Source organism: Microcaecilia unicolor, chromosome 7 (assembly GCF_901765095.1).
Source record: "Microcaecilia unicolor chromosome 7, aMicUni1.1, whole genome shotgun sequence".
Taxonomy (NCBI): Eukaryota; Metazoa; Chordata; class Amphibia; order Gymnophiona; family Siphonopidae; genus Microcaecilia; species Microcaecilia unicolor.
The window spans coordinates 138548656-138560691 of NC_044037.1; the positions used below are offsets into that span (position 1 = coordinate 138548656).

The 12036-nt window shown below is 44.7% G+C and overlaps 1 protein-coding gene across 1 annotated transcript in view; it reads right to left on the reverse strand.

Annotated features, from left to right (window-relative positions):
• TRPM8 (transient receptor potential cation channel subfamily M member 8) overlaps positions 1-12036 on the reverse strand; it is a 1843971-nt gene that overhangs the window by 336910 nt on the left and 1495025 nt on the right. Inside the window, 1 exon segment of the mRNA XM_030210821.1 lies at positions 11476-11617. Coding sequence (XP_030066681.1) covers positions 11476-11617 — 142 coding nt within the window.

The following is a 12036-nucleotide window of genomic DNA, read 5'->3' on the forward strand; positions in this document are numbered from 1 at the left end:
GCCCAAGAAGAAGCCATCCGAGCCGCGTGGCCGGCCAAGATGGCGGAGGCGAGGAGCGGGGATGGGCGTTTATGGCGGGAAAAACCGCCACGCCGGAGGAAGGACCGGGACATTCATCGGTCACGAAACTGTCACCCAACAAGGGCGAATCAGGCTTTAAGACCCCCGCATCCCCTCTAGAAGCGCTCAAGCGACCCGGGGAGCGACCCTTTGCGCCCTCGCCCTCCGACGCCATATGCCACGAGGAGAAGAATCGGGGAACCCCCTGCCCGCTATAAAAAGGTAAAAATTACCTGCTGTCCGCTCCGAGTTGTAACGACCTGGTGTCCCAGTGAGTAGCTGCAATAGACGCTTAAATAAACGTTGAAATAAACGCCTTTAAGGACGTTCAAAATTTTTTTTTTTTTTTTTTGTAACGGAGCCAGCGGGAGGGGGGAGAAAAGGAGGGACCTGGCACCACCAGGTTTGCACTTGCTCAAAAGAGCCCTCAACCCCAGGCACTCAACAAAACCTAAAAATTAGGCTTGGAGGCCTAGCCAGAGCTGCTGCTGTGTGTGACCACCACCTGCTGAGATAGAGAACATACTGGGGAGTTTCCGGCAGCACATGACCACATATAGGGAGGCAAAAGTTTGCTCTCTATCTCCACCTGCTGGTAGATGGACACAACCCACCAGTCTATGGATTGATCAGCTTGATGATATGGAATTGAGGTTATAGGGGGGCAGATTCAGGAGTAATGTCAGGAAGTATTTTTTCACGGGGAGAATGGTAAATACGTGGAATGCCCTCCCGTGGGAGGTGGTGGAGATGAAAATGGTAATGGAATTCAAACGTGCGTGGGATAAACACAAAGGAATCCTGTTTAGAAAGAATTGATCTACGGAATCTTAGCGGAGATTGGGTGGCAACGCTGGTATTTGGAGAGTAAAACCAGTGCAGGGCGGACTTCTACGGTCTACATCCTGATTGTTACTGAATAGATATGGATGGGCTGGAGTGTAAATTTTAAGGGGCTTCGATGTTAGCTTCAGAAGTTTTAGTACAGGAACAGTGCTGGGCAGACTTTTACGGTCTGTGCCTTGAGAAAGGCAGGCACAAATCAAACTCGAGTATACATATAAAGTATCACATACCATGTAAAATGAGTTTATCTTGTTGGGCAGACTGGATGGACCGTTCAGGTCTTTACCTGCCATCATTTACTATATTACTATTAGGCTTGTCTAAGTGGAAAGAACCAGACTGGTTGTTTGCTTAAATTTGGAACAGGGACAAGTACACAGTTCTGAGAAATAAGGAATTTTGTCAGAGTGACCCTTTTTGATAAGGGATACTCCCATGAGTGTATGTAGACAGGAATGACAAGAACCGTCTGCTGTTATCTCATGGGGAGAGAAAAACAAGTTGTTTTTTTCTTTTCTTACAGCTTGCCTATAGAAAATTCTGGAATTCACAAACCAAGCTGTATAAAAGGGAGAGAGGTCTGACTGACCATAAGAAGAACTGCACTGAACTGGACTTAAACTAGAGAATTTTCAGCCAGAGGGGAGGTAGGAGGTGCATGCAAGGTGGCCTTAAGCTAGAACCACGACAAAAGGAAGAGTGCCCAGTCCTCAAGAAATGGTGCCTTGTTGTCTTCCAAAGGGTCCTGAAAAGTTCCAGGCAAGTGAAAAGGGCAGATTCGGAGTCCAGGAAAACCCCGAGAAAGTGACTGCGTTGGCTCAGAGCCCCTTCTAACTGAAGTGCTACCTCACCCCTGGCCCCAGAGGCCTGGATTTCTAGTCTAAATAGCTTTCAAACTGTGTAACGGAAAGTTACTGACCATAACCAGGAATTATCTAGGAAGCCCAAAAGGAAACAACATCCTACTGGGTTTTTTTTCCCTTTCCAAATAATACAAACTATGCAGGAGGGGTGATTCAGTGAGCCAGAATGAGAGAAACAGGTTGCGCTATACTGAGTCAAATAAAATAAACATTCCACAAGAAACAGATAGCAGCTGGAATCATTATAGATAGAAATTCCATGTGTGAAGGGAAGATGTATTCTTGTAGGGCTGTACTACCGTCCTTCGAGACAGAACGAACAGACGGTTGAAAAGAAATGTTTACAGAGATTAGGAAAGAAAATGTTACATCAGGGAGTACGAGGGAGATAAAATTTCTAGATGTAATAAATGACTGCTTCTTGGAGCAACAGGTCCAGGAACTGACAGGGGAAGCCATTTTGGATCTGGTGCTTGGTGGCGTGAAGGGCATAGCGCGACAGGTGTTGGGTCCCCTGGGAAACAGTGATTATGATCAAGTTTGAGCTACTATCTGGGATGAACCTGCAAAGGAAATCTATTGTAGCTGCATTTAGGTTTTGAAAGAGTGACTATAACAAAATGAGGAAAATGGTTAAAGAGAAAGTAAAAGGATCAGCTGCTAAGGTTAGGACACTAAATCAGGTGTGGACGTTATTCAAAAATACCATCTTGGAAAATCCCAGTCCAGATGCATTCCATGTATTTTCAAAGGTGGAAAGAAGAGAATACAACAGCCATCATGGTTAAAAGGTGAAGTAAAAGAGGCTATTACAGCCAAAAGATTGCCCTTCAAAGAATGGAAAAAGGATCCAAATAAAGAAAATAAGAAGCAAATAAGCACTGGCAAGTCAGATGCAAAGCATTAATAAAGGAGGCTAAAAAAGAATATGAAAAAAGTGGAGTGAACGCTGGGCTAAGTGGAGTGAACGCTGGGCTGGAAGTTTCGTTGAGCCCGGACGGCAGAGTCCCGCCTCCTCAACCAATTGGAAGCAGTTCTCCGGCGAGCGCATACTCGGCCGCGAAGACCGGAGAGTCAAGTAGCGGAGGGGAACGGGAGGCAATTCTATCCTCGTCGGAAGGTTTGGGAAGTTTGCTTACTCCCATCCTAACTGCTCCCATAGAAAGAAGATCTGCCGAGGAGACGGTAGGAACAATGGGGAATGTAAGTCTGATACACATTGAGACAGAAGAGATATTTCCTTTTAAAAAACCTACTGAAGTAACTTTAGACAATCTTTGGCATCTAATTGTGGAACTTGGTAAGGCTTTATGCCCTCAGACCAAAAAGATGTCAGAAGAAATTGCCTTATTGGATGGGAAATTGAAGGAAGTAGAAATTAAACTAAATTCTGTGGCTTCACAAACTGAAAACTTTGAAAAAGAAATACAACAGATTCAAACTGTGCAAACAACAACTGTTAAAGACTTGGTAAACCTAAGGAGGAAATCGGAGTTTCTTGAAAACAGTCTTAAAAATAATAATTTGCGTTTTATAAATTTTCCCTTGCAGCCTCTGGTTTCTCCGAGGGAAATGTTAAGAAACTACTTTAAAGAAGTCCTTGAAATTGGTGAAGATCAATTTCCCCCTATCTCCCAGGTTTTTTATATCCCGGGTAAAAAAGATGAACAACATTTAAATAATCAGGCAATAGATGTCTCTGCATTGATAGAAAGTTCAGATAGTGAAAAACTCACTGCTTCAACTTTGCTTGCCACGGTTGCGTTGACCTCAGACAAGTCATGGATATTAAAAAGAATTTTCCTAAAAAAAGAGAAAACCTTTAGAGGATTACAAACTCGGATATTTCCTGACTTGTCGAGGGACACGCAGAAGCGCAGGCAAAAGTTCTTGCAGTTAAAACAGGAGACGCTCCAATTAGGAGCAACGTTTTATTTAAAACTAGTAAAAAAGGCCCGTTTCTGACACAAATGAAACGGGCGCTAGCAAGGTTTTCCTTGGAGTGTGTATGTTTGGGAGAGTATGTGAGAGTGACTGTTTGAGAGTCAGAGTGAAAGTGTGAGTGTGTGAGAGAGAGAGTGAGTCTGGGTGTGAGTGTGTTTGTGAGAGAGTGTGTGTGAGAATGAGAGTGTGTGTATGTGAGACACAGTGTGAGAGAGAGTGTGTGTGTGTGGGCAAGAGAGAGAGTGTGTGTGAGACACAGATTCTCTGTGAGAGTGAGTGTATGACACCAAGCGAGTGTGTGAGTGACTGTGTGGCACATAGAGAGTGAATGTGATACTGTGTGAGACAGACTGTGTGAGAGTGAGAGTCAGAAAGACATTGTATATGAGAGAGAGAGTGTGAGCTGTGCCCTCCCAATCCATGGCCATCTGTCCCCTGCCCCCTCCATTCATCCTTTTCCAGCAATTCCCCTCTGTCCCTGAGCCCTGCCCTCCCAATCCATGGCCATCCATGTTTGTCTGTCACCTGCCCCCTCCATTCATCCCTATCCAGCATTTCCCCTCTCTGCCTGAGGCCTGCCCTGCAATCCATATCCATCCATGGCCATCTGTCCCCTCCATTCATCCCTATGCAGCAATTCCCCTCTCCCTGAGTCCTGCCCTTCCAATCCATGCCCATCCATGCTCCTCTGTCACCTGGCCCCTCCATTTTTCCCTATCCAGCATTTCCCCTCTCTGCCTGAGGCCTGCTCTGCAATCCATATCCACCCATGCCCATCTGTCCCCTCCATTCATCCCTATCCAGCAATTCCCCTCTCCCTGAGTCCTGCCCTTCCAATCCATGGCCATCCATGCTCATCTGTCACCTGGCCCCTCCATTTTTCCCTATCCAGCGTTTCCCCTCTCTGCCTGAGGCCTGCTCTGCAATCCATATCCATCCATGCCCATCTGTCCCCTCCATTCAACCCTATCCAGCAATTCCCCTCTCCCTGAGTCCTGCCCTTCCAATCCATGCCCATCCATGCTCCTCTGTCACCTGGCCCCTCCATTTTTCCCTATCCAGCATTTCCCCTCTCTGCCTGAGGCCTGCTCTGCAATCCATATCCATCCATGCCCATCTGTCCCCTCCATTCATCCATTTCCAGTAATTCCCCTCTCTCCCTGTGCCCTGCCCTCCTAATCCATACCCATCCATGCTCCTCTGTCCCCTGCCGCCTCCATTCATTCTTTTCCAGCAAGTCCCCTCTCGCCCTTCCATGACCCCCCCCCTGGCATCAATGCTACTCTCTCTCCCATGTCCCAGCCTGGCCCGCCCTCTTCTCCCCCCCCTTCGCATCCATGCCCCCCCCTTCGCATCCATGCCCCCCCACCCCTTCGCATCCATGCATCCCTTTTTTTTTTTTTAATTCTTTTTAACTTTACCTCCGTGGCGGTTCGTGCAGCGAAGCGTCAGGGAAGGAGGTGGCGCTCCCGACGTCTAGCTTTCCTTTCGCTGTGTTCCGCCTTGTTTTGAAGGCGGAACACAGCGAAGGGAAGGGTAGACGTCGGGAGCGCCGCCTCCTTCCCTGACGCTTCGCTTCCGGATTTGTTTGTTTAGACGCGAGGGCGGGGCAGAGACGGCTGGATGGCTTCACACCACGAACACCACGAACACCACGAACCCTACAGCCAGGGACTCAGGGAGTGACGTCAGATGGCTTCAGAACGTTGTCCTCATTAGAACGTTCACGGTGCGTTTTATTATATTAGATATCCATGTAAATGTTTGGTTAATTATCAGAATGTCAAATATGTGTATTTTGACCCTTCCCAATTATGTTCCTTTTTAACATCTAAGAGAGCTCTATAAATGAAGTTATACCTTGCCTGTAATGCTGAACTCCTGTTTTTGGCTATTGTATACTTGAAATGTTTTATTTCTTTTCCTTATATCTCCAGTTATTGATAACTTGGACTCCCTATTTGTGGACTTTAAAGCATCTAAAAAGGGAGATGTTTTTCTTTAATTATATTTTTGATGAAAATCTTTAGCTGCTTTTTTCTGTCAAGTAAATTTACTTGTGATTTATTGAAATAATAATAAACAAATAAACAAATAAATAAATAAATAGATAAAAAAGAATATGAAGAGAAACTTGCCAAAGAGGCTAAAACTCACAGTAACAGTTTTTTCAAGTATATCAGAAGCAGGAAGCCTGCGAGGAAATCCATGGGACCATTAGATCATGAAGGAGCAAAAGGGGTGCTCAGGGAGTATAAGGTCATAGCAGAGAAACTGAATGCATTCTTTGCTTCTGTCTTTACAGAAGAAGATGTAAGAGATCTGCTTATACCAGAAATGGTTTTCAAGGAAATCTTGGTGAAACTGGAAGATGTACTGAGCCAAATTAAGAAATTAAAGAATAGTAAATCATCTGGACCGGATGGCATACATCTAAAGGTACTCAAAGAACTCATGCATAAAATTGCTGATCTGCTGTTAGTAATATGTAACCTGTCGTTAAAATCGTCCATAGTACCTGAAAATTGGAGGTTGTCCAATGTAATGCCGATTTTTTAAAAGAGTTTTTCGGGTGATCCGGGAAATTACAGACTGGTAAGCCCAACGTCTGTGCCGGGCAAAATAGTGGAAACTATTATAAAGAATAAAATTACAGAACATTTAAACAAACATGGTTTAATGGGACAGAGTCAGGATGGGTTCAGCCAAGTGAAGTCTTGCCTCACCAATTTGCTTCATTTCTTTGAAAGAGTGAATAAACATGTGGATAAAGGTGGGCCTGTTGATGTAGTATATCTAGATTTTCAGAAAGCTTTTGATAAAGTTCTTCATGAGAGACTCCTGAGAAAATTAAAGACTCAGGTGATAGGAGGCAAGGTTATGGTGTGGGTTAGGAATTGGTTATTGGACAGAAAACAGAGGGTAGGGTTAAATGGTCGTTTCTCTCAATTGAGGAGGGTGAACAGTGGAGTGCCACAAGGATCTGCATTGGGACCGGTGCTATTTAATATATTTATAAATGATATGAAAATTGGAACTAGTGAAGTGATTAAATTTTCAGTTGATACAAAACTATTCAAGTTTGCTAAAACATGTGCGGACTGTGAAATATTCGTTTTTTGGTGGGAGAGTCCTTTCCTGATGTAGAGGTAAATTTGCCTATCATTGGCAGGCTGCCTTCCTCTTGGAACACCTGCCAGGGGGGGGGGGAGACACCTGAATGTCTCTTTATCTCCCACAGAGGCCTCATCTCTCTTGAGTTGGTCTGGCCATATGATGCAACTAGTTCTCATGTGTAGTTGTCTTTATCCCAGATGCCTAGAGTGGTGCATTCTGTTGAAATGTCATCTCTGCAGGAGGAAATTAAAGAGCAAGCAGAAATGTCATCAAATCAACCTTTCTCCAGGTTTGATGCCATGATGAAAGATCAAATGGAACAGGCTGATTCTTGTACTACTGATGCAGTGAAGGTGCAGTTGATTGAGTTGCTGAGTTGCAGCAGACGTTTATGATTGTGGGCTTAAGGACCTACATGTCACCACAATTCCTATGGAGTCAAAAATCCCATTGGCTTCCTATGAATCAGTTCAAGAGATTCTCAACACTTTGGAGGCCAGAGGCATTATTAAGCAATGCAACAGCACGTATAACTCCCCTCTGTGGCCCATTTTGAAAAAGAATAACAGCTGGAGAATTGTACTGGATTACCATCAGCTAAATGAGTGGGTGCCTTTGTCCAAGTGGCCTATGGCCTCTCTGGATCAGAATCTTGCTACTATCAAAGGGGCTAGGTATTTCATCAGTTTGGATTTGATATCTAGATTTTGGACAGTGCTAGTACATCTTCCTGCCCAATAAAAATTGGCTTTTACCTTTGGGAAGAAACAGTACACATGGAACAGAACACCCTTTGGTTTTCTTAATTCCCCTGCTGAATTTAACATCTTTCTACATAAAGCACTTCTGGATGCAGAAGCATGAGGAACTTTGATCTATGAGGATGACATCCTGATCAAAAGCCCTACCTTTAAAGAGCACTTGGCAGAGATAGAACATGTTTTCCAACAGTTGAAAGAAGCTGGAGCTAAATTGACCCTTGCAAAAGGACAATGATGCAGGAAATCTCTGAATTACCTAGGGTATGAAACTTCTGCTGAGGGTTTGCGACCTCAGAAGGTATGAGTGCAGGCCTTACAAACAGCTGAAATGACCCACTAATCTCACAGAACTCTGTTCCTTTTTAGGGATATGCAACTATTCTCAACAGATCAGTATGCAGACATCACCAGACCCTTGGTCAAGTTATTGAAGAAAGATGTGCCCTGGACTGAAGGATCTGCAGGAGCTGAAGGATCACTTTCTCTGTCATACATATCTGGGGGGTTGTGAGTTCTATGTTGGCCTGGGATACTCTGAACACTCTATGAGTGCTGTCTTATATCAGAAATATGATTCTGGTAAGTGGGTTGTAGTCTATACCAGTAAAGGCCTTTCTGACATGGAGAAGAAGTATTTGGACTGTGAGAAACCACTTTTGTTTACAGTTTGGGCTTTGAAACATTTTAGGAACTATATCCAAAGTGAGAAGCTGATAATGGTTACATGTCATCAACCCATCAGTTTCTTGGGTAATGACTGAATCAAGTCTGGTTGAGTGTCCAACAGCTGGATAGTCTCCTGGACTTTGGCTCTCCAAGGGTGGCCTCTAGAGGTAAGGCATGCTTAGAAACATTGCAATGGTGTAGCACAAGGTATGGATGATTTGCATGAGTGTGCAGAAAATGATTCCCTTGCAGGTATTCCTGAAACTGATGTTCAACCAGAGGAAGAGGAACCTCATCACCATCATCTTTATAAGAAGATCTGTGCTGACATTCCCAAGGACTATGTAGATGGTTGCACCTTCCACCAAGAAACAGACTATGAGTTGGTTGCATTAGTTGGTGTGGTATTGAATCTAACTACTCCTGATGAGATCTTGAAGTACAGTTTGGGTTCCCAGACCAATTAATATGCTGAGATTGTTGTAGCTTTGGTAGCGGTACAGAAAGGACTTACGAAACTAATCATTTGCACAGATTCAGATTATATAAGACAGAATTTTGTTTCTCACCCAATTGGAAGACGAACAACACGTTGAACACCAAAGAAAAACCAGTACATCATGGAAACTTGATTCTAGACTTAGATCAACTGGTACAGGACAACAAAATGACCAACTATTGGAAGAAGGTCAAGGGTCATGTCAAAGTCATTCCTGATAAACAAGGGAATGACCTGGTAGATCACCTTTCCAAGGAAGGTGCACTGACAGAAGAATGCGATTCCCAGAATAAGAACAGAAGAACATAATAAGAGCCATACTGGGTCAGACCAATGGTCCATCCAGCCCAGTATCTTGCTTCCAGCAGTAGCCAATCCAGGTGGTAGAAGCACAATTAGTAGCATCATTCCATCATTGACAACACACTCAAAGGAAGGACCACAACATGTCACATCCCCAATAGATTTATTCTTGCTTTGGCCACGATTGCCCTAACAAAAAATGTCTTTGCATTTCAAGGGAGATTTTTTTCAACAAATTAAAGGCACAGCAATGGGCACTTCCATGGCTCCAGACTTGGCCAACCTCTCTATGTTGCACATTTTGAAGAAACTTTCCTCAAAGACCATGCATTCGTTCAAGAGGTATTTCCCCGCCGGAACCGGAAGTTCCCCAGGAGCCAGCCCGCTGCCCGACCTCTTCTCCCACTCCCACAACAGTCCTTAGCCTGCCCCTCGCCTTCCTGCATGCCATCCATAACTTAAAAGTCATCTTACCGGGGTCCTGGCGGCAGCAGTAGTGAAAGGCAAGCATGAGCAGGCTCAGCGAGTCGGTGCTTCAGCCTGCCTTCCCTTCTCGTTGCTCTCAGCTCTGCCTCTGGTCCTGCCCTCAAGCTGAGAGCAACGAGAAGGGAAGGCAGGCTGAACTTAGTGCCGACACGCCGAGCCTGCTCGTGGTTGCTCTTCACTACTGCTGCCGCCGGGACCCCGGTAAGATGACTTTTAAGTTATGGGCGGCATGCAGGAAGGCAAGGGGCAGGCGAAGGACTGTTGTGGGAATGGGAGATGAGGTCGGGCTGGAACTCGAGTCGAAGGGAGGGAGGGGCTGGAACTCGGAGGGAGGGAGGGGGGCCTAGAACTCTGAGGAGAGGGGGGCCTGGAACTCTGAGGAGAGGGGGGCCTGGAACTCTGAGGAGAGGGAGGGGGGCCTGGAACTCTGAGGAGAAGGGGGGCAAGGGGAGAGGGAGCAATGGGGGAGGGGAAGCAAGGGGGGAGGGGGGGAGAAATGCACCACCTGTAAAAAAAAAAATTAAGCACCCCCAATCATTTTGAAAAGTTGACTCCTATGGTTGAAGACACAGGGGGGCACATGGGAAAGAGAAAGCGAATGGGTGACGGCACAGGGGGGGGGGGGCACATGAGAGAGAAAATGGATGAAGGCCCCCCTCCAAAGCTACAGTACCTGTTCAATGGCTGGTGGGGTAGCTGAAGCCCTGCCAGTTGAAGAAATCCATTGCCTGAGTCACCTCCTTCCTCCTCATACTACCTTAGGAGCAAGGAAGTCAGCGGGGTGCCTCCATCCATCAATGCTTGCACTGTCCAAGCATGCTTAGGGAGTGCTGGCATCGGCAGCTGGGAGCACCCTGCTGACTTCCTGAGGCAGCATAAGGAGGAAGGGGGACACTTCGGCAGTGGATTTCTTTGACTGGCTTCGACATCCCCAGCAGCAAAGGTATGATATCTAATGTGGTGGGAGGAAATGTCCTCCATGAATACCTGGCTATGCCCCGACTTTAATCACATGATTAATCTCGATTTAAAATTTTAATCAAAATGCAGCCCTTTTTTTGACCAGTGAATGAAAGGTGGAACCCTATTGGCAATAACCAACTATAACTAATAGCTATAATTATATTCGGGTCAGTATTCAAAGTTGGTTAAATCGCTTGCTTGGAGCTACTGTACACTGCGCCTTGAGTGAATTCCTTCAAAAAGGTGGTAAATAAATCCTAATAAATAATAAAATAACTGGACATTTTCATCGGCACTTAACTGATTAGTTCCACTGAAAATGAACAGTTAGTGCCGAACTAATAACTGGCTCTTTTGGGGGCATTCCAGGAGTGGAGTCAACATTTGGCTGGTTAAGTGTCAATATTCAGCACTTAATTGGTCAGAATAACTGTATAAATAGGACCACATAAAAGTCAGTCCTATTGTTATGTGATGCCTCATAGCTAGTTAAGTGTTGAATATCGCACTTAATCATTTACTCTTTAGCTGACTCCGCAAACTGGGAAATTCAGTGCCATAGCCTGGACATGTCCTGGCACTGAATTTCTGGGAATAATGCTTGTGGCAGTCAACAAAACACTGAGCGGGCCATTGTGTCAACTGGTGTGAGCCTGGACTGCTGAGGTCTTTTCTTCCTGAAATATAGGTATAAGATTATAAGGGGAACCATTTAATAAAGGTTTTGTTTTTTTAAAACATGTAAGCTGTGTCCTAGGCATTTGTTTTCTGTTTGTGAAAAGTTTCAGATTGGGATTAATTTTCCCAAATTCTTCAGTGGTGTTAATTTTGGGCATTATAAAGGTATAATTTGGATTTTAACATTTCTCTACATCCACACACTATGAGGAAAAATAGTTTTTCTTAGATGCTACAACAAAAATGTCACTACAATGCAATTTCACTCGTTCAAACTGTATTTTCTCACCATCCTCTGGAGCATAATAATCTTGGGGCCTAGGTTCCGGCTCACAGTGAATATATGAATGAGTCTGACAGTGAAAATGATGTAGTCCAAGCAGAAGATGACTCTTCCTGCATATCGAGAGCTGGCACTGGAGTCATTCATCCTATGAGAATAGAGGTAAACAAGAAATTTAAATATAACAAATCGCGGTAAACACCTGTAGTAAGGACTGATTTACTAGGCAGTTCTTCTATTTTATGTCCATGCAAAAGGCCCCAAAGTAGCAAAGATTCAATAGTTTTGAATCTATTAAAAACCCAGTCAATCAATATACCAAAAATTAAATAACTTTCTGCTTGGATTGTGTTTTCTATAAAATGTTAAAAACAATGTAATCCGCCTGATATTCGAAGGGGTTTAACTGGGCAGAAGAGGCTCCTGCCCAGTTAAACCCCACTGAGCAACCCAGTACACGATATTCAGTGGCACTTAGATAGTTTGCGCCACTGAATATCGCCACCAACTGGCCATCTCCTAATTGGTTAGATTAAGGGCCTTAGAGGCAATGGAGGCAAGAGAGGC